Raw genomic sequence first — 15688 nt, 5'->3', positions numbered from 1 at the left:
AATAAACAACAAGAATATCTTCAAATTAATTTTTAAGTAGCAATGAAAAAAGAAAAAAACACAACCATATTATGATAATGGGAGCTGCCATGGTATTTCACAACATTTAAACATTTGTTCCCTTAATTTTATTTTAAATTCCTTTTTCTTAAAAAAATGAATTTATTACACACGATATATATATATATATATATATATATATATATATATATATATATATATATATATATATACATAAACATAGCCAAGAGATGTGAGATGGGCTTGAAAATCATTTTGAAGCACTATTCAGTGGCCTAGTTATGTTTTTTTCCAAATAAATAAAGAACTACCCTCTTCATTGCAAACATCGCTCTACCTGCCAAGCATTAAATAAACCTGAATGCCTTTAAGCCAAAGTTTCTAGACTTAACTTCTATATTTAATAGCCAGTGGGCTTGGAAGTGACTTTTACAAAATTGGTGGACCATACAGCTGAAAAGGTTTGAAACATCTGCTCTAGAACAATGAGGAGCTTGAAATAATGTAAGCAAACAATAAATCTTATATCACTAGAGCAACCAAAGCTTGCAACGAAGAAAAAATTTTCTTTATTAGTTTGGAGAAAGTATAAGCTTCAAAACTGATTAAGAGCTTGAACGCAACATTCAAACTTCTCTCATGTCACTAATGATAACTTTTTTTCAATAGAGAATCGGAATGTTTGTCATCTTGAAATCATCTTGAAATTCAAGCAATTTTTGTGTGGGTAACACACAAAAATTGCTTGAATTTCAAGAAGATGATTTTGTCCTAAATTAAAACATTAAGAAAACCTGAAAAATATCGGTCTCGGTCTATATATAAGAAAACATAGTCTTTGTTACAGTTAAGTTTCCCTTTTGCATCTTTTAGAGGAATCAAATGCAGTAAAAATGTAGACTTAAATACAATATGAACACAAAAAGTTAAATACTCACATTGTAAATACAATTTTTTAAACCTATATTTTTAATTTCTTTTTCATTTTGTAAAAATTGCAAATCTTATATAAATATTTATACATATTGCCTTTTAACAGCAATTTTGTCATAACTAAAAAAATATTTACATTTATTTTTTTTAAAGATTAAATGCAAACATTTTCAGTTAGGAAAATTTTATTTAATTTTAGATATCTTTTGAAATGAGCTCAGAAAATATGCATACATTTAGTTTCTCAAATGTAACATTACAACTGTAGCAAGCTCTGCGGTAAGATTATATGCTATGAAGTACAACTTCAAAATAAAATATTAAAAATTTAGAAACTTTGTGCATTTAAATTTTTATCACATTCTTTGCCAAACTATTATGGAAGTTACTGATCAATCTAAGTGCACCAAGATGATGAGGGGGGGGGGAAATAAAAAATTTCACAAGAAAAAAATTTTTTGCCAATAATATGCCATTTATATAGAAATTGTGGAACACATACTTTTTCTACATTAAAACAAACACATAGATGAATTGGTCTAAAACGATTTTCAAGTGAGAAATGGAAGAAAAAAAAAGACATTCTATCAAGTAACTATAAATTGAATAAATTTTTTGAAGAAAAAGTAAAAGCTCAGATTAGATTAATTTGAAATAGTATATATGAAAACATAATTATATTTGATTCCTGTGCACAGTTTGAAAACTGCTTAATAAACATATAACGTTGACATAAAAATTATAAATTAAACTGGTTTGTTTTAAATTTAAAAACTGTATATTTTAAACAATTGTAGTGTAAATAAAATACAATGAGTAAATATCATGTGTCATAACTTAACTAGGATTTCAGTATCAAAATTTAAAAAAATGTGCTAGGGACACAAAAAATTGTTTTATTGTCATCATAAATTGATTCATTATGATTATTATTCAGATTTATAGTTTAATTTTAGAAAAATACTGAATAAAAAAACAAATTTAACAACAAGTTATAATATAATTAAACAAGTTATAACTGAAAAAAAATTATAGTAATAACTAAATCTTTTCTAGTATTTTTCATTTAAATAATACTTGTACAGTTGCTGAAGTCTCAATTAAAATTTCAATATCTCAACTTCAGACACTTTACCCAAAACCTAAAATTTAAACTTATTTAAAGATGTCTGCCATTTAACCTTTGGCGGTCACAAATGAGCGATTTTGGGAGAATATTTCTTCCATATAAACCTTTTTCCACTCTAATAATGCAGTGAAGCTGGTTTTGCTATGCATGCAGCTCTGCAGCTTTTACTATGCAGAGATGCATGCAGTAAGAAATGCGATTTTGTGACAGCCAAAGGGGTGAAAACTAGTAAATGTAGAATCAAAACAAGTTTAGTGCATAATTCACAATACAAAAATGCTTGTTCTTATTTGTTCAAAGAATTTCATAAAGCAATTGCTTAATCATGTAATATTTGAAGCAAACACTCATCACAATTGGCAAAAGTAAGCACAGTCAATTTACAAAGTCAATCTCAAGCTACAATATTAACAAATATTTTATTAGTACTGTTTATGTTTTTTCAACATAATACGTAATCATGGAAATTCCTTCAAATATGATTCATACCATTTATATTGACTGTACAAATACAAACATTTCTAGGCAGCTCTATATATATATATCATTATTAACACACAAAATTTACAGGTGTACAATGCAAGCACTTACCAACATATTGATAAAAACATACAAAGTTACAACAATCGTTTAAAACGTTTAGTTGAAAAGTTAGCAATTTAAAAAATCCTTATGTACAAGACTGGGACGAAAAATATCTCAAATAAAAGTTTAAGCAGTGAATCTTCAATTTTTTGATTCAGAATTATAATTTGCGCATTTAAAATATCAATTTTAAAAAAATCTTATTTATTTATATAATTTATTTAAAATAAAATAATTATTAGAAAATCCCAGATTATGATGACATTTGCATTTTTTGAGATTTTCTGCCATTTCTTTTCATTTTAGGACACTTTTTTGTCTTTTAGATAACTTTATCAAGATTTGTAATTCTTGATAAAAGTATAATCTTGTTTTCCCTTAATATTACTTTTTTCCACATTTAACTTTTATTTTAAATTTTAATAACAATTGCATCCCCATTTTGACTAAAATTTGTATACTAATACAATTATATATTACTTTAAAAAATAAATATTTCTGATTGAAATTCTTACTTCATTAAAAGGGAACTTTTCTATTTGAAAGAAATATTTAATTTTTTAAAGGCATATTTTCCTATTTAAAGGATATTTTTCACAGATTATCAAAATCCAGGCTCTACTTATTTGCATATCTGTATTAATCCTTTTCATATCTCAGGATATTTTTTTAAATTAAATTTTAAGAAAAAAGTTCACAAAGGAAGCAAATTTACAGCTATAACACAAGAAAATTGAAGCTATTACTAAAAAAAAATGGCTGGTTTTTTCAGACGAATGCATGTTCATTTGTGTCTCAAATTAAAATATTATTTGCAAAAAGGTGAATGAAAGATACAAAACCTGAATTAATTTTTTAAAGAAGAAAAAAACATAGCATCATTCCTTTTCTTTGCAGTTGGCACGTGAGTTAACCTACGAATCAAATAGTACAAAATATTTTCACAAAATCAGGGGAAAGCTACTTTTGGCTATACTACAGCACCTGACGTTTCAAAAGAATTATTGGACATATGTTGAGTTTAATCAGCAGTTCACAACACTCTAATGGGACATAAAATATGAATACACGTACATGAAATACAATGAGGATGATTATGAGGGCTGCTTAGAATAATTAACTATTTATAATCTTCAAATAATGATCTCTATGTCAGTAGTATAAATATCAAAGCGATCCAGAAGCATTTTACATGAGCAAGAAAAAAAATAATAGTTTCAAAATTCATAAACACACCTGATTTATCATCCAAATAATGTTTGTGCTGATTTATAAAAGAAAGCAAATATTATATGATTTCAGTTGGCAATTTATTAATATTCGTCGGCATATGATGTGATATATGACTTTTCTGTTAACAAATGTGAAATAATAAATATTGTAGCGAATAAAATGTAATGCTAGTTATAAACCCAAGATAAAAATGATAGATTACAGTTAAGAAATATATAATCACAAATTATATGTGAAATATTTCTTCAAATGCAATTTAATTATTAACGCTAATTAGTTTTTCATAAATTTTGTAATGATTTTCACATCTTATACAAATCAATATTTATACTTCAACAGCAATATAATTACATTTCAAATATATTAAATAAAATATTTACTAATCTGATAAATGTAGACTAGCAGCAAAATATTATGAAATCACTCAATACAATAGAATTAGACCGGTAAAAAAGATACACACATACAGTAGAATAAAAGTATCACAGAAATATTAGTACATGCACAGCTTTAATTTAAAAGCAACAACAACAAAAAAGTTAAACTACAACTCGATTAGAAAAAATAAATTTTTTTTTACAGCCAAACTCTTATTACAAGCCCTAAATTAACAAAGAAATTTTTAATAAACAGTGAATTTTTAAAAACCGTACACAAAAAGCGGTTACTAGAAGCATCCTGGGCAAAAAATAATAAATGGCCCACTAAAAATAATAAATAGCCATTAAACTATTTTATTACAAGATCTAATTTAACAAGAATATGTTTAATAAATGGCTTAATTTTAAAGAACATATATAAAAATCTGTCACTACAAGTATTCTTGGCATTTAACGAGGCATTTTTATGAACTTTTTGAAAATGATTTCATTAAAAGAGTATTTAATAGTTTAAGGAAATTTAAATTCCTTTTAAGTGTCTGAAAACACTTTTTAACTTCAATTTGTTAAAAATTGCAGATAGATAAGCAGTAAAGTAAAACAATGTGAAATCTTTCATATATTTTTCCATTAATACATAATTTTAAAATTAAAATTGAAGCTCAATAGTTTAATGAAATTTCATTTCCTTTTAAGGTTTTAAAAACACTTCTTTACTTCAATTTGTTAAAAGGTACGCATTAATGGGAAACAATATGAGCTCCTTCATACATAACATGAATTGCACAACCAGTTGAATCCAAAAGCATGACTGATAAGAAATTATGGGAGGTGTTTGCAATAACTAACAGATCTTGCTATTCAAATTATTGTATAGATTATAGACCTCCTGCTCCTTCTGTTGTCCACAAGACAATGTGCATGTACCTGCCCAAATGTTTGTGTTCAGTTTACAATCACAGTAATGAAGAAGGTACAATTACACTACCACCATCTGCATTTGAAAAAGAAAAAAAACTTTTTTTTAAAAAAGGGATGCAAATTGTTCTAGTGTTAGAAATAATATATTTTACCCCACATGCGTTGTATGTTGAGAGTAATCGCTGAGGAAAGACACAAAAAATAATAAAAAAAATTATACATTATTCCCTTTCAGTGCAAATAAAAGGTTAGCAATTTTAAGACATGTTTGTTAATTTTTGTGCGTTATAACTTTTCTTTTTGATCATTTCAACAGGGATTAAAAAACAAATAGACTCTGTAGCTACCTTTTATTATAACAGAGTTTGGCTGCATTTACTTCCAAGCGCTATACAAGAAAATACTAGTCATGAGGAAATATCTAACAGAAAAAAAGATAAATTTATTTTGCTAGTGCATGCCAACCAGAAATCAACAAATAATTTAACATTTTTAGAAACCAGTTTGGCATAAAATGAAAAGTGCTTTTTACTTTGCTTTTAAAATTTGAAAACATTTTTTTTTATAATCACCAGTCTATGGCTTTTTAGATGTTGTGGCGACAAGGCTTAGTAAACCCCTTAATGTAATAATAAATAGTTTTATTTTAATTAATTTTTTATTTCAAAAATTTTTTTTTAATTTTTTTCTCATATCATCAACTGTTAACAATGGAGAGAGCAAAGCAAATTTCTTTGAAAAATACTTTTTCCTTTGATTAAAGAAGAAAAATTGAACTTAATTCAAATTTTAAAAAAATTCTTTTTCAATATTATATACAAGATAAAAATAATTACTAAAAACTAAACAAGTTTCAAATTTTTGTAAGTGAAATAAAATATTTAAACATTGGCTTTGGAGATAAAATGCAAAAAAAAAAAAAAAAAATTCTAGTATAAGTTTTAAAAAGGAATTTCCAACATCATGTGCAAACAATTCAGCAAAAAATTTTTAAACACAAATAAACAATTAGATATTTTAATTCAGAAGCTAAGAAATATATCTGTTTATAAATCCCATAATTTATCTGATGATATCACTTTATCTTCATTACATTTATAAAAACAGTGCCAAACAAACTAATAAGTAAACTTTCATTTACAATAAAAATTTACAAAATAAATATGAACGTATCATTAAAATAAAACAAAAATAAAAATTTCTGCATTACATGCCGATTTTGATAAATTTGAATTTCATGAAATCCGATTTTTATTTTCTCTTGTAAGACTAATAGTCAGTTCCGTTTTAAATGAATAATACCCATATAATAGTTACAAAAGATTTAGAAATGAAAAACATGCATAAAATGTAATTATTGAAGTTGTGTATTGTGAAGTAAAAAATAATTTGGAGAAATTTTCGTTGCAATTTTAAACTGTGTAACTGTATGTATGTATCATTATAAAAAAAAAAGGTCAAACCATTGAGCCCTCCTAATTTAATCTCATAAAATCTATAAAACTGACAGCACCATTATACAGAATCCAATTTATGACATTAAAACAGCAAAAACCAAGTTATTATCAACAACAAAAGAGATTATTTTTTGGTAGTTCACAGAATTCATAATGATCAAATACAGAAATGTAAGCACTGGTGCAGCTTTAATGACAGTTTGGTGAATCTGTGATAATAGTACCTTTAATGAAATGGACAAAGATATAAAAAGATCATTTTTTTCAACAAAAAATTAAAAAAAAGCTGACTAAAAACTATTTTACAAATGAGGTAATTATGATTTAGAAAAATCAAAAAATCTATGGGCTCAATTGCAAAAAAAAAAAGGCTAAGATGACTTAGAAGTAAGAAATAAAAACATGAATATACAGAAATGCAATTGATACCGGTGCTGATATACAGATAGATATTATCTGTCTAATCTTATATTTGATATATTTATATATTTACAACAGTTTGAAAGTGCATACACAGTCATATTTAGAGCATGGATGTGTATTCACTATCACATACATAAACATGCAATAACTAAAAGAAAATGCAAAAAAAAAAAAAAAAAAAAGATAACATAATACAAAATAAATATTGTGCCAATCAAAGATTATGCATCAGTCTCTCCTCTTAAACGCAATCTAGCAAAATCTTCAAAAATAAGATCATCATCTTCATTATCGGCAGCAACATCCCTGCACATAAAAAAAAGGAAGTAAGTTTCAGATAAAAGACTTGAATTAGAATAATTTAAAAAGAAAAAAATTGAAGTTAACACATTAAAGGTTGCAAATTAATATTGAAACAAAGGAAAAAATGATAACAAATCACCAAATATAACACTATTGAGGAAGGCAAAACTGAAAATGTTAAAACTTGTTTAATAGAGAGGAGTTGAGAGGCGATTGTTAAAAACTCCCCATATTTTTATCTGGCTATCAAACTGATTTTTATAAATTTCCTTTCTTGAGTGAGTCAGGAAATTTAAAATGGTTTTAAAAAATCTACATTAAGAGTGGTAATTACTGAACAGCCTGTACATATTTAGAAAAAATTATACTTTTAACTATGAGGATAGATTGACCTTGAAATAAATGTAGATTGACCTTGAAATAAATGCTTGGATACATATCACCAAAACCTGATAGATTCTGAATACAATAAAATTCGAATAATCTGAATTGATCACTGAGTTCAATTCCAAAAATGTCTATAATGCTACTTCTTTCAATAAATTCCATGAATAAGGATAAAGTAATGAAAAACGTTTATAACCTGAATGTCTACAATTTGATTTTTCGATACTGTTCCAGAAACATCATACTCAATTAGAGATTTTTTTTTTCATTGTTCAACATTAGATATGCTTATTTAATTTTTTTGATAATTGCAATAATGATGATGAAAAAAATACTTGATTCCTAAACATACACATTCATTTTTCCTTTTTTTAAATTTCAATTTAAAAAATTAATCAACAAGCTTGATAAAATGGTATCTACAGTGAACATTTTATGGAGATCACATGTTTACTAAATTTGAATCACTGATTCTGTAACACCCAGGTAAAGGTGAAGCTTGACAGAAAGAGAAACTAACTATTTCTGCTAACTTTTTTTCTGGTTGCATTCTTAAAGAAAACTATATATAAGCTAAGATGCATGCTTCCTCAAGTTCCTAAAAAATTAACGATAACTTATGAAATTAAAATTTTTAAAAAAAAAACTGTTTTGGGATAGGGAAAGGTACGAAGAATTGAAACAGACCAATTTTGTGTAAAAATACTAGCTTAGGAAACAAACCAAAATGAATGGAAAAAAAATATATTTAAAGAAAATTTTAAAAAATAGTTATGAAAATAATTAGAAATATACAAGCATTTGTAATACAAAATACAGAAATTCTTCTTCAAATAGAGAATATTACAAAAGTAGATTGTATTCTTTTTTTGTAAATTAAATTGAACAAATATCTGAGACCAATATAATTGTACAGCTTGTTCGCATATTTAATGATTCTAATATATTTGGTGCCCTTAATTCCGGGATGAGATTAGCCAAAAGGCAAAAAAGCTGAATTTCCACGATAGTAAATTTTACGCAACCGCAGCCCTTTAATAATAAATTCCAGACAGTTTAAGGTAATAAATAATGTGTTGACATACAATTGTGTACTAATCTATTATTATATAAATGATTACATTGATACTTAACATTTAGTGTAAATAAAAATTACCAATTGAAAAAATAAAGCTGGAAAAAATATATTTTTCCTCAGTTCACATAAGAGACAATTATTACTTGAAAAACTACCTGGTTTAGCAAATTAAAACTACTGAGAATATACATTAATATTTCATTTCTTTTAATAAATACTGTTATGTGATTTATAGCAAATATATCAGTAATATTACTTTTTAAATTATATTGGAAAGAAAAACTTTAACAATGGGCTGAATCATTATGTTCATATTATACTCTAATCTAACTAGAGCCCTTTGAAACATATCAATAACAGTGAAGTAGAAATATATAGTAACTGCTTAACATACAAAAATTGCTATTTTAGTTTGAAAAATTACATGACAATCAGCAACAGTTTAGATAATTGTTTTTTATTTGATAAGAATTTTTGCATTTTATAGCACAAATAACAGCAATTATAAATAAAATTTTGATGATAGGTTAATTAACTCTTTTTCCAAAAAAAAAAAATGTAATTAAATCCTTTTTTAAGTGATTGCTTTTGTTTGCTATATTTTTTATGCTGGCTATATTTAGTCGTTAGTCCATCTTCAAACATCTTGTGACAAATCCTATTTTTTCTTCTTTGCAAGCACAGAATGTAAGTTTTGAATATATTCCCTTCCAGTTTCTCTGATGTTGTAACACTTACATATACTAATAATCGTCGTTAGAAAAACAGTCACCTTTATAGTAATTAATTTTTTAAAAAATTTACTTCTTACAAGAATCGCAATAGTTGATCTTAAAATTGCGTGAATATGAATAACAATTATGGATTTTGAAATCACATGAATATAAAACTAGATATACGATTTTGAAAATGAGAAAATACAAACTGGGATATAGAATTTTTAAAATGCGTAAATACAAATCATGATTCATAATTTTTAGATAAATACAACGTAATATGGCGTAATACAAATCATATAGTAATACAAATAAATATAGCGTAAATACAAATCATGATGCGTAATTTTTAGATTGCATAAATAAGAATTATGATGCATAATTTTTAGAATGCGTGAATGTGAATCCCAATGCCTTATTTTAAAATCACGTATAAATACAAAAATCAATGTTTGATATTATAAACCGCATGAGCAAATCAAGACATTGAATTTTAAACTTGCGTGAATACGAATCGCTACATAGGTTCTTAAAAAGGCGTAAATATGAATCACAATACCGGATTTTTAAATCTCGTAAATAAGAATCGCAACGTACAATATTCAAATCGCGTGAATAAGAATCGTAACACGCAAATATGAAAAGCTATGTTTGATATTAAAATCGTGTGAATAAGAATCGAGATATTAGCAGATTCCAGGCTTGGGACCTCTAAAAAGCTTGTCAGAAGCAGCGTCGTTTGAACTACAAAAATCGGATCTATTTGGAGGGCGGGTAAAAAATTCGGAAAATCTTATCTGCTGCGAGTAAAAGGGGAGAAAAAAGTTAAAATAAGTAAAAATGAGAAAGGATTGGTAGCTATGTAGTTTGAATTTTCTGTTTCTCTTTGAAAATAATTTTCTGAAAAAGCGGAATACAGTAGAGAACCAATTATCCGGGATGCTCGGGACCATCGCTATCCCGGATGTCTGAATTTCCCGGTTTTCTGGATTGACCAAAAAGTGTCGTTAATCGATGTTTTATCGAACCCGAATTACAAGGAAAAAGTGTAATGCATAAAGTAAGAGAAAAAAGAAAGGTACTCCTAACTTTAAAAATAAAAAAAAATGGTAGAAAAATAACATTTAATAGAATAAAAAAATTTGCAAGTTTAAAAAATACAAAATTCTCGTATTTATTTTTTAAAATTAATTACAATTCTTAAATTAACTAATATAAACAAAACCAATGGTTAAATAACGCAATATATTTCATACCTAATTATACGGATGAAACGATAAAATAAAAGGAAAACTAATTAAATTAACTAAATAAAAACACTTGAAAATTATCGAACCAAAACGATAGTTAAAAAAAGCACTAGCATAAATATTAAAACCCGGAACAAGGCAAGATCAACGGAATTTTAAAAAAAAACCTAATGATAAAATTTATGAATAAAAATAATTAATTTATTAAGTACAAAATTTATCGTGAAAAGAAAAAAATATCAAACATAGTGGAATCAGAAAAACAAAACTGCAATCTGCTTCATAAAATAATCCTATGTTTAAATTAATAAACAATTCTCCTTCTATTTATTTTTTTGTTAATAAAAACACGATATTTAATTACAGCCGATGTCATTCCACATCAATAAAAATTTGCAAATGATACCGCACTTCCAAAGAATGAAAATTTATTCAGAAGAAAAAGATTTTATTTTTATTAATCGATGTCAAATAGATAAATATATTTTTCTCTTTCATCTTCTGTTCACTGATATGCATGCAATGCATTTTCCCCACCCCCTCGTAAATCAAACAGAAAACGAAATCAGCATGCCACACCCTTGAGCTTGATTGACGGCCTAAAGGAGAAAATAAAACATTCCTCCCTTCCCTGCCTTTAAGGTCACGGAGGAAATGACGTTTCTCTGGGTAAACGGGGGAAAAAATTCTCCCCTTCCTTACATTTTCCTCTACTCAACTTCAAGGATGAGTTCAATTTCCGCTTTTTTTCATAATCGTTCTAGTTTAAAATGGTGGGAAAACCGATCAAAATTTTTCCCGGTTTTCTGGTTTCCCGATTATCTGGATACCGGATGAATGGTTCTCTACTGTTCTTATAAAAAAAAAAAAATTTTTTTTAGAAAAATCTGAATTTTTGATAAAAAAGCTGAAATTCAAGAGATAAAAGTGAAAAAAAGCGGAAATCCGCTAAAAAGCGGAAAAATCTCATCCCTGCTTAATTGAGATAATTTAAAGATTTGGTTCTTGTCAAAAAAAATTTATATATTATTCTTAAACTAAATTCTACTGAATATTTTCAGTAGAAATTCAAAAACATGATGGGCAAAATTACCCCTAAAAACTGGTTAACTTTAACCACTACATATTTTCTATTGAAAACTACCTCAAAGACAACTTTTCGGAAATGTGTTCATAGCATGAGAAATAAAAATAATATTTTTCAAATAGTTGAAAATAATTTACTATTATTTGTTATTTTCATAAATAAAAAATACTAGACACTGGTTAAATTGTTAGATTTGCATTATACAAATCTAATAGATAACTATAAGCAGAAATAATTTTTTTTAAAAAGGGAGAACATGCATGTTGGTACATAAGGTGACTCATTAAGCTTCAAAAAGCTTCTTCAAGAAATAACTTGCCTCACTGCAATAACATCAGCCAGAGAAATGATAGATTTGCTCATAAAAAAAATTTTTTTTTGGGGGGGGGGGGATTTAACTTCTTTTGACTTCGGTTCACACATTAAAAAAAATGATTAAATATTTTGTTAGGCAATGCTTTGAAAAATGCTTTTTTCCCTGAAAATATCACAACCACTAAATCCTTTGATTTCACAGGTAACTTTAATAATTTTCAGTGATTTATTTTATTTTCATTATTCTGTTTCATCAAAAATAGTTAAATGTCAGCATCAAGCTTGTCATTTTGACTCTGTGTTCTGAGGTGAGCAAAGTAATCCTAATTTTCCTATGGAGTTTGGGTAACATTGTCCAATTAATAAATTACATGAAAATTTATGAAAAAAATTCCAAAGTAATCCTAATTTTCCTATGGAGTTCGGGTAACATTGCCCAATTAATAAATTACATGAAAATTTGTGAACAAAAATTCCTGTATTATATCCCTTAAATGGTTATTACAGTGATGGCAACTGCTCTGGATACAATAAAATATTTTAAAAACGGTAGAGAACTACGAAAAATTTGTAGAATTATTTTTCTAATTTTGGTAACTTTTTAAAAGGCTCAACACAGTTTCACTGTAACAAAGTGGCGTATTACATAAGCCTTTGAATTATTTAGAAGTAATGGTGAGTAAAAAAACCCATAAATTGAATTTACTAAACCAAGTATCATACATTAAAAGACTACCACTCAAAAATATTTCTCCGCTATCCGGAACAACAAATAGAAATAATATGAACAAAAATGCTCTTGCTATGGGCTTCGTGGATTTATGTTGCTAATGTATTCTAATTTCTTGCTCAAATGTCATTTTACAAATTCTTTTCACACTAAATTCTCACTGTATGAAAACATTTTACCACAATCTTGTAAGCATTACAGTCCTGATTTTTTGCAGAGCTCACATTTGACAATGCTTTTTGCATCTCAAACTTTTTTAAGAGAATGTCCAAAATAACCACAGTTGATGGTACTCAATATAAATAAAGTACATACTAACTATACTTATAGAACCACTGCATAAAAAGTTCAAAGCAATCAAGCAAATTGTGCAGGATGGATTACTTTCTATGATAAGTAAAAATGCTTACGTATCCAGACGAATAAGATCAGTGTCTATTCCTGCGTTTTCATTATTTTCATCCTTGGGGACTGACGGGTTTCTTGAGGGCACAGGAGGTGGATCATCAGCAGGTTTTGGATGCATCAAGACAAATGGCAATTCTGCAGTTAAATCTCTGCAATATTTTGTTCTTATTAAGGACAACTTTAAGCATTTAAAAAGGCTATTTAATTTTACATTGTGTACTGTGAAACAAAATAATAAAAATTGACATTACTATTTATGAAAAATACTAGTTTAACTGATGCAGCCTAGGTTGGTTTAAAGACATGACAGACGTCGAAATCTTTATTGTATGCTGAGGATGAAAAAATTCTAAAAGGTAACTAAAAGGTTTTATAGCATAAAATTCAATTCGACCAGAATATATTTCAATCTAAAAAACAATTTTATTCAAAATGTATTGATACATGTAGTAAAAATCAATTTTATAATAACAAAAAAGGTTACACAGTTAATTTTTATAGGACTTAGAATCAAATATTTAGATCATTAATAAATGTAGAAATAATTTTTCTTGTTATAACTGTTTCTAATTTCCAATCATCTAAATGTAATTACGTTAATAAAGGAGGTTACTTTTTATGGTAATAATTATTTTAAACACGATTAGAAGTGGAACAAATAGGCTCACTTTAAAAATCTATGATTGCTATTATTGTTAATTGGTATCATTGCTATATTGTTATGAGAAATAAATCAATAACATTGAAACTACAATAGTCCACCCTACAAGATTTGTTACTGCCTTTGCAGGTAATAATAAATAAGTGTATAGCCCCTGAAATCATAATTGTAAAAATTGGATAATGTAAAATTGTTAATTGAGTTTATTTTCCAATTAATGGCTGAAGTAAAAAAATAAGTTTGAAACAATGAATCCTGTGAACAAAGCTGTATGTTTAAATCATGTATATAATTAGTAGATGGTTCTTAAGTGCAAACTAATGAGTTTTATGGTTTTCCAAAGCATTATATATGATAAATTAAAAATATAAAAAGATATTGAATCAAAAATACAAATCTTTAAATTATTCAAATCGATTATTTTAAAATTGGCATTTGTAGAAAATAACGTAAAAGAAATAACAATCTTTGAGAATATTACACTGTAACAAATTAATAAAGTTTATTATACATTTCTATTCTTTGACAATAAAATAAAACTGATCCAACAACTATACATTTTGATAAGTATACATAAGATGGTAGTTTTCTTACCCTCCTAAAGGACCAAGACAAAGCTTCACCTTGACTTTATACTGAACAATAATGCCAAGATTTTCTTTGTGGGTAGCATCTTTAATGCTACAAAAGAAATTTTTTAAATAAATAATATAAATCAGGGGAAAATACTATAAAATTGCAATTAACAGAAAATAAGTAAAACACACATCTGGATGCAAGCAAAAATTTCAATTTTATATTAACTTATACATGCTGCAATAAACATTCAAGCAACATATATATTTATATACATATAATACAGTCGCTAAAAATGAAAACAGAACAGTTGAAAATTTTTGATCCAATGATCTGATTTTTAATGATTTGAAGGAATAATCTTGTATTAGTTAATTAGTGTAGATAATATAATATACAAAATAAGACACAAAGGCAAACTTTCTCTGAATAATCAGATCCTTTCTCTCTCTTTTTTCTTTTTTTGAAGGATTCAAATTTTTTGGTAATATGGAAAGAGAGGTAGCCACAATCTGGAAAATATGATCTCAGTAGTTTAGCCAGGAAAGCAGCCAACAGTTTGGCCCCGCTGTTCATAATTTATTTATTTCTCTATATCTCTGCAATTATTAAAGCTAATCAAAACATTTCCACACAATGAATAACTCATTAATCAAAAAAAAATAATAATTTTATAATAAATGGTCAAAAAGTTTTAAATTATGAGGTATTCAAAATTTTGCCTCATTTTGTACTATAATTTAAATAACAAAATCTGAAATAGTGAATTCACTTAAATTTTTTATTTTTTTTTTTATTTTTTTTATTGTTAATGAGTCAAATTCTGAGTAATTTACTTTTAAATGTTCTCAAGAACTATTTGAAAATTTTATTCCATTTGTTCAAATTTTAGATTTTACCATTTAACATTACCTAGTTAAAAATCATATAAAAATCGGCATGCATTAAACTTTTTCAACCATTGTTAACTAAAATCTAAGAAGTAATGACTTTTACAACTGCATGAAAAATTTTGTGATTTGCTTAAATACAACTAGAGATATGGCGAAATGTGTAAAAAATGAAGTTAACATTAAGGGGATCAACTTATCTCAT

The 15688-nt window shown here is 26.4% G+C and overlaps 1 protein-coding gene across 1 annotated transcript in view; it reads right to left on the bottom strand.

The window, feature by feature from the left end:
• Positions 1–6450: 6450 nt before the first annotated feature.
• Positions 6451–15688, bottom strand: part of krz (beta-arrestin protein kurtz) — a 45837-nt gene continuing 36599 nt past the window's right edge. The window contains exons 11-13 of the mRNA XM_016065476.4: positions 14612–14698; positions 13359–13505; positions 6451–7388 (exon numbers count right to left, since the gene is read on the bottom strand). Coding sequence (XP_015920962.1) covers positions 7304–7388; positions 13359–13505; positions 14612–14698 — 319 coding nt within the window. The 3' untranslated portion in view covers positions 6451–7303. The remainder of the gene's footprint in view (positions 7389–13358; positions 13506–14611; positions 14699–15688) is intronic.

Source organism: Parasteatoda tepidariorum, chromosome 6 (genome assembly GCF_982258835.1).
Source record: "Parasteatoda tepidariorum strain Cologne lab strain chromosome 6, Ptep-v5.0, whole genome shotgun sequence".
NCBI lineage: Eukaryota > Metazoa > Arthropoda > Arachnida > Araneae > Theridiidae > Parasteatoda > Parasteatoda tepidariorum.
This window is presented reverse-complemented; position numbering and strand designations above follow the sequence as displayed.